This window comes from Carex rostrata, chromosome 5, assembly GCF_964058835.1.
Source record: "Carex rostrata chromosome 5, lpCarRost1.2, whole genome shotgun sequence".
Classification (NCBI taxonomy): Eukaryota; Viridiplantae; Streptophyta; class Magnoliopsida; order Poales; family Cyperaceae; genus Carex; species Carex rostrata.
In genome coordinates this window covers 10,942,509-10,957,016 of record NC_135922.1, presented here as the reverse complement: position 1 = coordinate 10,957,016, position 14,508 = coordinate 10,942,509, and the positions used below count along the sequence as shown (strand labels likewise).

Here is a 14,508-nt window from a genome sequence, read left to right as displayed (position 1 = left end):
ACGTCGGTCACGCAAAATATGAGATATCTCAGAGGATACGCATTCTCCGGTATCTGATTCTCTCCGCTGTGTTTTGATCTGAAGTTTTCATGTTTGTGCGGCAACCTATTCGTTACCAATGGTACAGCGGGTTTTTTTGTAATCACTGATGGGTTAAAACGGACCGTTCTACATTTACACAGAATGAAAATGCTAGAAAATATCAAAACATGGTCCAGGGTTTAGATCTTCTATACATACATTACGTGTAGATATTTTGTTGAAGCACTTAATTAGTTTGTACTTTGCAGAATACAAAAGTTGCACGGATGAGGCATGCATACTTGATCCAGCTTTCCCAACCAGAGACCTCTGTTGGAATTCGTATCCTCTGAGATATCTCAAACTTTACGTGACTTTATGGAAAATCCCAACTGTTGAAATACGTTCTACACGAATCTCAAAGCAACATAATACTGACCCCTACATCACCCCCGAATAGGCACCGGACACGTCGGTCACGCAAAAGTTGAGATATCTCAGAGGATACGCACTCCCTGTGTTGTGGAATATTGCAGTTCCGTTTTGAGATTCGTTCCGGATTAAAACGAACGACTCCGATCTCATTCTACACGGTCAGGTATTGCACTGGTTGTGAATTCACTATTTGAGAATTAAGAATAGGCCATCACATCGAATTTTCCCATCGAGAAACTTGATCCAATCGAATTGTTCTGTGAGTTCGTTTTCTCCTCCGGCCGCCGCTTCCAGATGAGATGGGCTCGCCATGCCTTCCACTTTGAGACCTGTTTTGGCACAGATTCGATGACAACCTCCTCCCTTTCTGCCTCCGGTCTGATAGCCCTGTGCTCGCCCATTTTTGAGTTGCGATGGAGATAGCGATTCCATCCACGATGCATCTTTTAGAATTGATTCCACTAATTTCATTCTCGTGCCATAATTGATAAAGGATCCACCTTTTTTGGAATTGATAAAGTATGCACCTTTTTTTCCCCAAATAAATTCTATTCCGTGCTCTCCGAATACACCATATCAGGTTTCAAAACAATATTGGGATCTGCTAATCTACCTCTTTGACAATTTTTCTGAGTGCTCGTGGAAAATTAAGGGGATGTGCTCTGCCTACTGGTGGTAATTGTTCTGTATCTACCAGATCTTTATCTTCAAAAAAGTTTTCTGATTTCAAAATCTGGAAGATCAGAAACTGAAGCCGCTATTGATAACAACACTGAAACAGACACAGAAACTGAAACCAAAATTGATCTCAACTCGCTTGGCATGTTCCAGGTGTTGGGTGTGCCATGAAGGTGAAGGTTCTTGGGGACGAAAGATATCAGCGAGGTGCACGTGTCGCTCAAGGAGTTGATGAGGAAGGCAAGGAGACAGGATCGCATAGCCTCCATTGGTCTCTTATCAGGTATTTTTTATTTTTATTTTTAAAAATGCCTCAATGCTCAGCTATATTAAAACTAGAAGAATGTTTTGACACACAATTTATTGCTTCCTTCAAAGGATCTGTCCAGTAAGACACAAACGAACATATTGTCAGCAAAATATTTCTATTTGTTGGCACCTGGGTGCCATTAAAACAGATGTCATTTCTTACTCTCCAAATAGACCAGAATAATGCACTTGTTATTAGTAAAAAAAAAACCTTTTCTTTCATTGCTTGTGAGTGTGTAAGCATATATCAGTAAATCAGAGATACTGGTCCACTACTGGTATGCCTGCTGGCGCACCCCTAGGCATTGCCAAATTTGGGCCAGTAAAGGGAAATTCAGAAAAACATTGGAAGATGTTTCCTCTGTACAATCTGGAAGACAAATACACAGTGACTTGGCCCTTGCCAGCCTTTATTCCGTAATATTTGTTTTGTTAAAACTCTATTCTTAGCAAGTAAAAACATGAAAACTTGAATTTTGTGAGGGACTCGTACATCCCACCAAACAAAATTATTACGCAATGTGACCCCCCTAAAAGTTAGAAATTTGTAAGCAGATTGAGTGATAAATAGGCCAGAAGATTCCCAACTCCAGGAGAAGGTATCAGGATCAACTGTTAAGCATTGATTTTGAATCAAAACCAGCATTTCTTGCCATTCCTTATGTAAAATTCCATGTAAACCCCTTTTGAAATGTATGTGCTCCCCTTGGGTCAAACCATGTCCTGTAGTCACATCTTGATTAGTACAGTATTGAAATGCTGTACTAATGTGCAGTATTGAAATGTATGTGCTCCCCTTGGGTCAAAACCACGTCCTGTAGTCACATCTTGATTAGTACAGTATTGAAACAAGTAAGGATAAGAAGTAGCTAATGTGCAGTTGTTAATCCAAATATATTTCCAAAACTTAATGGACTTTCCATTACCTACTAAGTAGTGAGTACTACTTTGCCCCAAAGCATGTAGCTTCAAAATTTCTCTCTAAAAAGGTGATAACTGTGACTGTGGATGATTTGTTTCCAAAGACCATCATAAGCATTGTGCAATTTCCACTGCCACTTAACAAGTAAGGCTGTATTCGTTGCTTTTAAGTCTTTAATCCCTAATCCTCCTTGTTCTTTGTCTAAACACACTGTGTTCCAATCGATAAGAGCATATTTCTTTCTTTGGCCACTTGACCCTTGCCACAGAAATCGACATCTAATAGTGTCAATTTTTGCTTTCTAATTTTGTCTGGTAATTTGTACAAGGACAAAAAATACAAGGGCATTAATGAGCATTATCCTCCCACCAATTGATAATAGTGATCCTACCCAGTTTTGCAACTTAGTGTTGTATTTATCTAGGACAAATCTCCACTGTGCAGTTGTGATCTTCTTATTACTGAGGGGTACCCCGAGATATTTAAGAGGTAACTGAGCTAGCTTACAACCAAACAAATGGGCTAAGTGTTGACCTTCTTCCAAGGGCAAATTAAGGGGAATGAGTTCTTTGGAAAAAAATTCTTCACACACTTTATTTAGAAGAAGAAATCTATTGGAAAAACAGATCTAAACAAAAATGGCTTAAAGAAGGGGACCTCAACACTGCATGTTTTTTTTTCATAAGATATAGAAGGCACACTCACTGATTCATTGCCAACCATAGAACAACATATTTTTTTATTTTTACAAAAATCTGTTAGGGGTTTCTGGTTCACAAGGTGCATTCTTAGATTCTCACTTTTTGAGTCCTAATGAATTAGTCACAGCACAAGAAAACCTGAATTTATAAATGCCTTTTTTTCAGAAGAAGAACTCAAACATGCAGTATTTGGATCTGATGCATCTGGTGATCCTGGCCCAGACGAAACAGTAGCGAGAGTTACTTTGTTGTCCTGGACAGGCGAAAATTGTCCTCTCCAAATCGGGGTGTCTCTGAAGGAAAAGCGGGCCCACTAGAAAAATTGACCAAATTTATCCTTTTGTCGCCTCTTGCTGTTCTCCTCTTCAGAGCAATCATGTCTTCCTGCGATGTGTCAGAGTAATCAGGTCTTCTTGTAAGAACAAGTATTTGCTGTGCAACCCTTCTAGTGAGGTGTGTTCCATCTGCTCTTTCGCTGTTTATCAAGGGCGTCAGCTGGTTCTTTGTTTTCCAAGAAATTAGAAGAGCAGCAAAGACGGTGGGATTGGGTCAAATTGGTCAAATTAGAAGAGCAGCAAAGGCGTGCTACTGTCCTTTATTGCCAAAATGCATCTCTCATCTCCACATATTTTGAGCCCAATCTGAGGTAGATTCAGAAAGTGACGGAATGGCCATCTGTCTAACAGGGAAGGGGATAGATTTGCTAAAATGTGAGTTTCATGTATATAAAAATTTTCAATTAAGTAAATTTTTTTGTCTAAGCCCTAGATATACTTATCTGAAATTCAACCATAAAACAGTCAGTAGTATAAATTATAGTTATGTTCATGTTTAATTATCATAAGGTGGTTCAGAGGGGAACGGGTGGCAGCTTGATTTTTTTTTATTCTACTCTTTTTCATTTTTGTTAATATATATATATATATTTTTGGCATGCACCTGCAACTAACCTCACAAAAAAAAGATGATATTGAAATTGGAACTTAGTTTCCAGTTGGTACGTAATTATATAGTGGGCTTAACCTGTATGATGAGGAGATCCGTTTCGATGTGTGTTCTAACTGGAACTTTGTCTATGTCTTTAGTATTATCACCAATTTAAGCTAGATTTCCGAAGTTTGAAGCTAGATGTCCCAAATGAAAAGCTTAATACTCGGTGGATATTGGGTTTCTTGTTATCCTGTTGCTGTCACATTCTTTCTTCAGCACTCATCAACTACTTGATGAGTATTTGTGAATGTTTAGTCACTGTACCACAACTGGAAGGGCAACATTTGGTGTTCTATGTATGATTATTTTTATCTTTTATTTATAGGTTCGTGGACATTGGAAGGATGTGAACCAGTTAACATGTCGATAGCAGGCGATAAGTCTGTTAAGAATATACCACAGCTAGCAGAGGTTTGAAGAGAAATGGAATTGCTAATATGAATCTGACTCACGATAAATTCTACCTTCCAAGGAGTTATCTTTTAAATTATTGTTGCTCTCAAAAGCATTTTCAGAATTTTTTTTCTTTTTCTTTGATATTTTTTTTTAAAATTGTAAATCTAGCTTTTGATTACTTTCTGACGAAGTTATGTGTCAATTGTGTGTTCTTTTTAGTGCTGTTACCTCTAATCTACCGGAAACAATGCCAACCTTTCTTTTAGATGATTTCACCTGTACCAGCCAAATCTTGAATTACCGCATACATCCCTACAAAATGAGAAACATCAAGCTTAAAAGTATTTTGCACAACCCTTCTTTGGAAAAATCTCCAGACCCACTGTCCTATGAAGTTTAATGAGGGGGACACGAGTAATACTTTGGTGTTTCCTATTTTTTTCTTTTTAGTTCGAACAAATTGAGCTAGAACTAAGTATTGGGAAATGTTTTCTTTTTTTTTTAAGGGTATACACAGTAATTGGATGTTATAAGAAATAAGAATAACACTATTGCTGTGATTTCATGTTCTCGAGAATATGTTTGGCATCCTTGAGTTGACCTATTAGTTTTCTGCAGGTGCCCCAGTCATGTCTGGTAGTACCACATGAGATGCATTTTAATATGCTTTATCGGCTTTTGTTAGAACATATTTTGGAAGAACCAAATTATAAGGTATACTTATCTTTCCTTTTTATTTATCATTTTTTCCCTGATGCTACTGGCCTATTTTCTTCCAACTGTTTCTTTATTATCTACTAGTTTCCATCTCCAAGCGCCTCATCTACTTTGATGTATGCTAATAGCATTACGTACCCTAGACTTAAATTTGTGAACTGAATGGCATATCTTGGGTAGTTGAAGAAGAAAAAAAAAATGGACAAGTGTTAATTTTATTGGTTCTCTTATGCAGTGCAGGGATATGAATGTTTCTACATGAGCATTTTTATTGAATGAACATGTAGAACCTGACAGCACAGTATATTTTCCAGGTAGTTGTCTTTTGCACAACAGCAATGGTGACAGAGTTCACTTTTATAATGCTGTGAGATCTTAAATTGAATGTGAGAGAAATACACTGAAGGAAGCCCAACTTTACAGGAGCCGCATATCTGACGAGTTTAGGTAGTCCAACCGCCTCATTCTAATTACGTCTGATGTCACTGCTCGTGGGGTTAACTATCCTGATGTTACCCTTGTAATTCAGGTAAACTCATGTCAAATTGTTTTCTAAATTTGTGTTGTTTATTCTCTTAGCTTATCTGTATCTTGCTTGTTATCAAATTAGGTACTTCATATTAGTTTTTTTTTTTTTTTTGAATGTTTGGTTATGCTGCACAAATAAAGTGCAATTTCCACTGGCAGGTGCTGGTACCTATTCTCTTAAATAGTAGTTGTTGTGCAATGTTAGCTTCATTTTTTTTCTCTCAATTTTCATCAGTCAGAAGAGTCACAGTTTCAGGAGGGCAAAATAGTCACAGTTTAATAAAATATAAGATAAACCAAAATAAACATTCATTTTCAGCTAACATTAGTATCCAAAAAACAACTAACTTTCAAATTAAACTACTAAATTACTAAACAACTAACAACTAAACAAATACTGATATGGAATTCAGTTCAGAATGACAGATATTTCTGTTTTTAGTTGCTTCAGTAGCTCTTTTTCAGCATCCAACTTCTTTGCATCTTTTGATTTTGAAGACCATTGCTTAATAAGCCATTCCAATTTCTTTCCAAAGGAATCCATATTCTCACCTCTCATGGCTTTACTCATAAACTCTAGCACCATTTTAAATCTAGTGGTCTCGCTAATGAATAAACAAATAATATCACAAAATTCTTGAATTTTGTGATAAGATATGTTCATGCCCTTTTGAACAAACTTGAGTGCCTTTAGATTTGTAACCATCGCTTCAAGTATTCTACTATCTATGTAAATTTTATGAATTCCTATATTATTGTCGTATCTATCCAGATAGCTACAAGTAAATGGTAAATTTTTCGACCCCCTTATATAATTTCTCTTACCGACCTGTGCAGTATACTCATACCAAATGCCTTCATCTGATTTAAACCCCACAAAATAAACATCATGCTTCTTAAACAGTAGAGGCAGCAACTCAATTTTAGGCTTTGATTCATTTTTCGAAAAATTTTCGAAGCGCAATACAACCTTGAATAGGGGCACAAGCTGCCCCTTTGCAGGAGCTGGTGTCAATACTGTAAACCCGTTCACAATTGTGTGCTTCAATTTATCTTCTAATGCAACATTAAACTTCTCTAATGAAGTATAGTACTTTACATGTGGACCACTTACATCTCCAGGTTCCTTAATAAAGTCCACAGATTTGTGGTTGCCATTTATTGCCAAACCAATGGTAAAGTCTGGATGGGCTGGATCCGCAAGAGGACGCTCATCTCCAATTTCTATTTCTTTCTTTTTTCCTACAACAACGATGTTGATGTTAGATTTCATAAGCAAAGAGATGAACAGGGCCATGCTGAAAAGAGATTAAACCACCTATGAAATAATCTCAATTTGGAAGCTTAAATGTAGCTTCGCTAATAGAAACAACGACAAACTCCGTGAAATAATAAGAAATAGAAAAAAATATATATATACCTCGCCTAGACATTTGAAAAGAAGAGGTGAATCAGATGAACATTTGAAAAGAAGAGGTGAATCAGATGAACATTTGAAAAGAAGAGGTGAATCAGATGAACATTTGAAAAGAAGAGGCCGATGCGAAAAACCCTGTTCTCCTTTTCAATTTAGTTGCGTAAAACCTTCTTCTCTAATATGCGGTAAAGAGGAGGGCTCAAATGCTTTATTATTTTTGTATCACAATTATGCTTTCATATTATTATCTCTGTTTTTAAAGTCCAAACAGATCGCTCAACATGATATTTATATTAAAATGTGTTTGCAGATCAAATTTTATATTTTTCAAAAGAGAAAATGTTTTAGTACTCAATTTTTGGAGTAGAACTAGGGTGCTCTTAAGCTCACCAAAGTTTTGGTGAGCTTAACTCTAAAACTCATCAAATTAATTTCAAATGATGAATCCAAACCGTTGAAACCCGCCTACCTTACGTGTGATGCATCTACATGTGAAATTTTTAAATATTCGAATTAATTTAGTATAAAGTCAAGCGGTCAAAATTAGAAGGTTAATAAATTAATTTTAGTGCATTCATTTTTGAACGTTTTTTGACCGCTTGACTTTATACTAAATTAATTCGAATGTTTAAAAATTTCACATGTAGATGCATCACACGTAAGGTAGGCGGGTTTCAACGGTTTGGATTCGTCATTTGAAATTAATTTGATGAGTTTTAGAGTTAAGCTCACCAAAACTTTGGTGAGCTTAAGAGCACCCTAGTTCTACTCCAATTTTTGTATCCAATTTTTACCCAAATGTTCGTATAAGACTTCTTAACTGTCATATAAATAACTTTTTCGATCTCTCAAGTTCTCTCTCATTTCCTTAGATATCTTTTTCTCTTGCTCCCACACAAAACTAAAACCCTTCCCAGATGATGCTTTCTCTCTGGCCACCTGTCTCCCATCTTCATCCCTCTGCCTCTTCTCCACCTCTTGCTCATGTCATGTGCGTCCTTTCAAGTTGCACGAGCTTGAAGAAAGCATGGATTCGGACCTTTTCAAGGTGATCCTGGTCGAGAAGGTCGGCTAGGCATCGATACAGCGTCGCCTGAGGAGCGGTAAGAAGATCGTGCTCTTCTTTCTCGCAACCGATGGAATCTACAACAACTGTCGGCCACTACCAAACGAGCGGCCAGAGGAGTACGAGGCATGGTTTTACAGTATTTGATATTGCGTTTTACATGATTCTATGAAGGGTTTTACATCCATTTTCAGGCGGAAGGCGTTTCACTCGAAGTTCTCAGTCAAACAAGTGGCGAGGCGTCCGATGACACTAGGAGGCAAAATCCGCATGGTTTTTGTACTTGTTTTTCTTTTTAGTACTTATTTACAGTGCATTAAAAGGCTTTAGTGTAATAATTTTGAAATCTATTATTGAAATGGCTCAATTTTATCGTTGTTTGATTTTATTTTTTACTTGACCTGTCAGGATTTATAGTGTCGATTAGCTAGTTTTACAATATCTTTGTAGTAGTGTTACAATATGGATTTGATAAGTTTCTTACTGAAATGATGAAAATTTATTGGCTTTTTATTTGTTTCACTTGATTTGTTTGGGTTTTAAAGTGTTGATTTATTATGTTTACAGTTTAAATCGGTTAGGGTTACAGACCCTAAAAGGTTGGTATCTAGCTATTTGGACAAAGATGTCACTTAATTACAAAATTGGTCAATTAAGATGTCAACCATATTTTAATTTGACACAATACCACAAAATAGGATATGAAAACCCAGAAAAAAAAGTTCATGATTAAAATTATGAATTTTGGTATATAATGCATCTCCTAATTCAAAATGGTTGAGAAAAAAAATCAAGTGTTCTGGTTGGTGCCACGTGTCACTGGGTATCCATAGTAATTAGCCTATACATTTAGGTGCAAATTGAGGTACACGAAGCAACACAGGTAACCATGGGCCCACAAGTCAGCATATTCAATCATTTATCGCTGGCTGGCCGACATGGCTAAACCTGTTTCACCTAAACTAAACTCTGTGAGCCAAACATTCAGTCAAATGGCTCACAGTGCACCAACCTCAATGAAACCCTAAGCTCGATTAAAGACCCAGCGCCTCAGCGCAAATGACCCCTTCTCTACCCGTGAGCTCGGAGCACACTGAGCCAATACAAGATCAATGCACGGTCCATGATAAAACGCGTGTACCCAAAATTATTTAGGTGTATATTCTGAACTACTGATTTGTATATGGCTAAACCTATTTCACCTAAACTAAACTCTGCAGACCAAACACTCAGTCAAATGGCTCACAGTGCATCAAGCTCAACCAAACCCTAAGCTCGATTAAAGCTTCAGCGCCTCCGCGCAAATGACCCCAATACAAGCTCAATGCACGATAAACGCGAGCACCCAAAATTATTTGTATCTTGTGAACTTTATTTGTATACTACGAAATTTATTTAGATGTATATTCTGAACTACTTATTTATTTATATGTTGTGAACTATTTAATATTAACATTACTATTTATTTTTCTAAAAATCTATTAAAAATCAATTTAAAAATTACTACTTACATAATTAAAATTCACCCAACATAAACACTAAGCCTAAATCCATTACATAACTGCAAATTAAAACCCTAAATTCCTCGCTCGTAATCATACTTCCTAGTATAAGTACAAGGAACAAAATCATTATTCGACGTTGACGGCTCTGGATCAAAACACAACAGATGAAATGCTAGGCTATAAGTACAAGAAACAAATCCATCGTACAATGTTGACGGCTCTATATCAAGAACATGTGTTCGTTGCACCTGCTATGGTCTCGAAACAAAGTCATAGTCAGAAATTTCAGGTCCCGGACCAGGACTCCCATTTGGACCTCAGTATACGGCGAAGCACCTACATAATTATCTTCATGCCACAAAATATTTATGCAATGTTGTCCCACAATTAGAATTTCTACATCGACCCCTTCTGGACCCTCCACTCGCTTCCTCGCGTATAATGTCTATGTTGATTGTTCTTAGACATTTTTTCTTCTTTTTTCCCCCTTTTTTTTCTCCCTCCTTTCTTCTATTTTTCTCTTCTGTTTGGGTTGAATGAGTTGTGAGTGTGAGGAGAGAAAACATAATTTTATCGATAGAAAATGAGTTTCATAGATAACCGCTAGTTTTCTCAACGGTTCTCTATGGAGATAGAGAACTGCTAGGAAAACTAGCAATCGTCTAGGAAGACCACTACTAAAAAATCTAGCGGTTGAGACATTTAAAAAAAAAAAAAGACACTGGTATAATTTTTTTTAATTGAGGATTTATTAAAAATTCGGTTAGATATTTCACTAGGTGGATAGTTTGGTTTAACATGATCCGTATCTTCTCCGGTCTGGACACAATTGAAACGGACGACCGATATTCGACCGATATTTACTCTCAGCCGGTGCCTACTCGGGATGAAGCATGGGTCCAGCATTATTTGTGTTGAGATTCGTGCCAAGTTAAAAGATTGATTTTGAACCGTCCGTTTCAATTGTCGGTAAGGATGTGAATTCGGGTTAACCCGGGTTTAAAACTGAGTCGGTAAGCAATTCGAACCTCTTTAAAACTATGGTTTACGGTATTTTAAGATTTGTGCCAAATAATAACGGACGGCTCGATTTAACACGGTGAGGGACATGCATGGCTGGATGGCTGGATCTCAACTCCATGCAAACTCCGCCGACTGTAATTGACACCCTAAACTAAAACTAAGGCGGAGCAGTATCTGCGTCTTCTTCTTTTAGAGAAATTTCTGAAACCCTAATCCCGAGAAGAATAGAAGAATGGCTTCGACCTGTGGAGAAATAGAAGAATCAGACAGGAAGGAATCGGATTTTGAATCCGCGAGTGAGGAAGCTTTCAACGGGGGAAGAGAGATCGGAGTTTTAAACATCCCGGAGGCACAAAAATCTCTCCTCAAACCAATATTGGCAGATCATGAAGTACGGTGTCTTGAGATATTTGAGGTACGCGTCTCTTACCAAGGCAGAAAGCCATGTGGAAAAATCCATGGTAACATTTATTGCAAGTATGGTCTGGATGATTGCGACCTCTACAGAAGGAACAAAAGCAATGCTGAGACCGTCTCCTTCCCTGTAAGGCTCTCTCTCTCTCTCTTTCCCCTATTATTTTCATGGGAGCAATGATTTCAATCTGAACCATAGGCCTGACTAGGAATTCATAACTTTAGAGCTGGAACAGATTCAACTTCATTGGAGCAAGTATCAGAATCTAGAATGGTGTTTTGTTTCATCAAAAATTGAACTTGTTTGTTGCTAATTTTCTTATGAGAATTAGTGGCATAGATTCTGGCAGGAACAAATAAAGCAATTTTAAGCTGCATAGATTCTGAAATATACCACTTAATTAATTAATCGATTCGATTTATTGACAATTTGCATTGAACATATGAAAACAAACAGGGCAACCTTACACTGGCTGGACCGCCTGTCGCCATTAGGGCAGATGATCCACTTACCATGCATCTCGATCTTTGGCATGGCATAGATCAAGTAAGCCGAGGTTTTACAAGCGTTTGGAGTCTTTTCGAGTGGTGCATATCTGACAGGGTTATAACTGAAGAGGTTAAAGGTAGAAATGGTGCAGCCGTGGTAACTTACGCAATTATTTCAAATGCGGTGGTTGCTTCGGTCGAGGTAAGTCTCATTAAGGGCAACAGAAAGGCTGCGGCAAGAATATACGGGACAATTACTGCATCCATGACCGGTTGGGATGTGAAGAGAGTGTTATTTTGCAAGAGGCGTGACAAGTACATCAATGTCGACAGTGGCGCACCCATTCCTCTTTTGAGATCTGTATTGATCGTCCCTCATACATCTTCCCTGGATATTAATGCAGATTTGGCCGATGTTTTCAGCTTTCCTAATGTCCCCGTTGCCAGAGGAACCTTACAATTTTCACCTGAATTCTATGGTGACTTTGTCGGGACAATTTCTGGTAAGCATGGTGAGATAAAGGTGAAGGTAACATGGTGGAGTTATTATAATCACCCTGATACATATAAAGTACGTGCAAGATTTTTCGACTGGGTGTAAATGTTCTAAAGAGACAGCTGTATGTATTCTGTTTGTGTGGTTGTGACTGGGAACTTGGAACACTGAACAAGTTGTGCATTTTCATTCTCTATCATGTTTTCTCTTAATCTTAAAAAAGGCATAATAGAAATTACTGTTCCTCTTGGCTAATGGTATTTGAGTGCATTAGCATAAAAACAGCAGATGTATCTAATCAGTAAAGCCTTCTTTTTTTTTTGTCAATTTTGCATCAACAGAGCAGGTTCTATTACAGGAACCTTTGGGGATTTTAAATTGTTGTTTAGAAACTTTTTTCTGGAAAGAACTGCATTGCAAAGATTACTATTTGTCATCTGAAATCATTTTGCAGTTACCATTTACTTTTTCCCTATCTGTTGCTCGTTTCTATAATATAACTTGACATGCAAACACCAGTGTGCTGATTCGTTATTATAATAAAAAATGTTTTCGTTCAAATTAACTTTTCTGACATTGGAACATAAATTTTGCTATTAAAACGTAAATCCATAGAAAAGTTCTACCCAAAACAGCTACCGAATTTTCATTTTTACAGAGTTCTACACAATTTCATACCAAAGTTGCGTAGCCAAATTAAAAGCAGATCATGGATCTCCTTCAGCAAAATTTAGGCTTCCTTCTAACAACAAAGAAAAAAAAAACCGACGAGACCTATGGCCTACCGGTGGATGTCTCGAAGCCATCCGCCTTTGACCCGCTTCTTCAAAACATAAATCGTCGCCTACAGTCATGGAAAGCACGAATGCTCTTACCGGCCAGCAAACTCATTCTCATCAAATCGGTTCTTGAAGCACTTTCGATTTATCATATGAGCACAACCTTAATCCATAAGTCGGTTCGTGGCAAAATTCAGTCCAAGTTCGTGCAATTTTTTTGGGGCAAGACAGATAAAAAATCTATTTGCTACACGAAATGGGACCGGTTAACCGCCCCCAAGTCCGAAGGTGGGCTCGGCCTAAGGGGTATTCACACCCTCAACAGTAGCTTGATTCTCAAAAAGCTATGGAAGGCAACCTCCGGACACTCTGCTTTATGGGTCAGCATCATCAGTGCCAAATATTACCCTGCCAGCTCCCTTTGGCAGAACAAACGGAATCACTCGTGCACACGGTTCTGGAAGGTCATGGAACACCGTCAGGTTCTGGCACTGCACTTGCTCTGGTGTATTGGTGATGGCCGCTTATGTCCCGCATATTCGGCCCCGTGGTTTCAAGACTGGCGCTCTCTTGTCCCAACCACACTCCAACAACGCTCTCTTAAGGTGGTCTCTCTGTTCTCCAATGCTACTGGACGCTTAGATATGCAGAAACTATTAAATTTTGGAGGATTCGGGCATGCACTTCGCATTATGGACCAACACAAGAACCTGACGCTCCAAACAGATGTGCCTGACAAGCTTATGTTCACTTGGGCTACCAATGGGCAACGGCCAGTTCTCGGTCAAACAAGCATATCACATGATGAGAGAATCACGCATGTGGAATGCTATTTGGAGAGACACGGTCATCCCTCCTCGTGCTAAAGTTTTCATATGGAAAGCTTTCCACCAAGCACTCCCTGTAGGAGCTAGCCTACACCGACGCATCACCCAGATAGAACCATCACGTAAACTGTGCCATCATCAATCAGAATCATGCCCTCTTCCATTGCTCTCATGCAAGAGGGACTTGGCTCCTATCACCTATTGGATTAAGGACTGATGTTGTCCAAAACAAACCTTTTGCTGATGCACTGTTACAGCTATGGAATGCTCTATCTGACGATCCCGTATCAGGGTTCATCTCGCTGCTTTGGCATATTTGGAAGTCATGTTGCGCCTATCGACCCTCTCTCAACCTTGCATGTCCATATACCTATCGACCCTCTCTCAACCTTGCATAATTCGTCAGAGCTAATTCACAATGGCCGGCTTCATGCTATGTTGGATATGCCCCTGCCACCAAATCTCATACCGCTTGACAGCCCATCATCACAACTTCAGTCAGATGCTGGACTGATGGTTCTTTCACGGACCCGGATCAAGGATGCACTGCTTTTCTCCTCACAGTAAATGGCAAATTGAAGCACTATACCCTCGCTCACCATAAGGCATTATGTCCTTTTCAGATGGAAGCTGCTGCCGTCCTCTTAGCGCTCCAGGAAACTGTCCTTAAACATCACTCACTGTTCTTTCAACATGGACTGCGAGATACTGGTACGCTTCTTCTCCTCCCCCAAATCGCTTCAATTTATATGCTTCAAAGGTAATTCTCAATTATTTTGGAGTGATAGTCCATGC

The 14,508-nt window shown here is 38.4% G+C and overlaps 2 protein-coding genes across 9 annotated transcripts; both read left to right on the top strand.

Moving 5' to 3' along the window:
• The first annotated feature begins 649 nt into the window (after positions 1–649).
• On the top strand, positions 650–8,693 carry LOC144554641 (DEAD-box ATP-dependent RNA helicase 48-like). Of its 8 annotated transcripts, none has more exons than XR_013511681.1 (6): positions 650–1,131; positions 1,288–1,417; positions 3,235–3,776; positions 4,382–5,166; positions 5,484–7,203; positions 7,234–7,299. XR_013511681.1 is itself a non-coding variant. In XM_078302960.1 (5 exons), exons 2-5 carry the CDS (start codon positions 3,734–3,736, stop codon positions 5,538–5,540), a joined length of 282 nt encoding a protein of 93 aa, XP_078159086.1. In that variant the 5' UTR covers positions 1,288–1,417; positions 3,232–3,733; the 3' UTR covers positions 5,541–5,865. The 8 variants fall into 8 exon arrangements, 3 of the variants coding, with proteins under 3 accessions (XP_078159086.1, XP_078159085.1, XP_078159087.1); XR_013511682.1 differs by lacking the exon at positions 7,234–7,299 and adding an exon at positions 8,375–8,693 and having other exon boundaries at positions 656–1,131; positions 5,484–5,698; XR_013511683.1 differs by lacking the exon at positions 7,234–7,299 and adding an exon at positions 8,032–8,362 and having other exon boundaries at positions 656–1,131; positions 5,484–5,698.
• Positions 8,694–10,843: 2,150 nt separating this feature from the next.
• On the top strand, positions 10,844–12,362 carry LOC144553683 (uncharacterized). Its single transcript, XM_078301894.1, has 2 exons — positions 10,844–11,252; positions 11,580–12,362. The coding sequence occupies exons 1-2, from the start codon at positions 10,941–10,943 to the stop codon at positions 12,210–12,212; spliced, it is 945 nt and encodes a 314-aa protein (XP_078158020.1). The 5' UTR covers positions 10,844–10,940; the 3' UTR covers positions 12,213–12,362.
• The last annotated feature ends 2,146 nt before the right edge of the window (positions 12,363–14,508 follow it).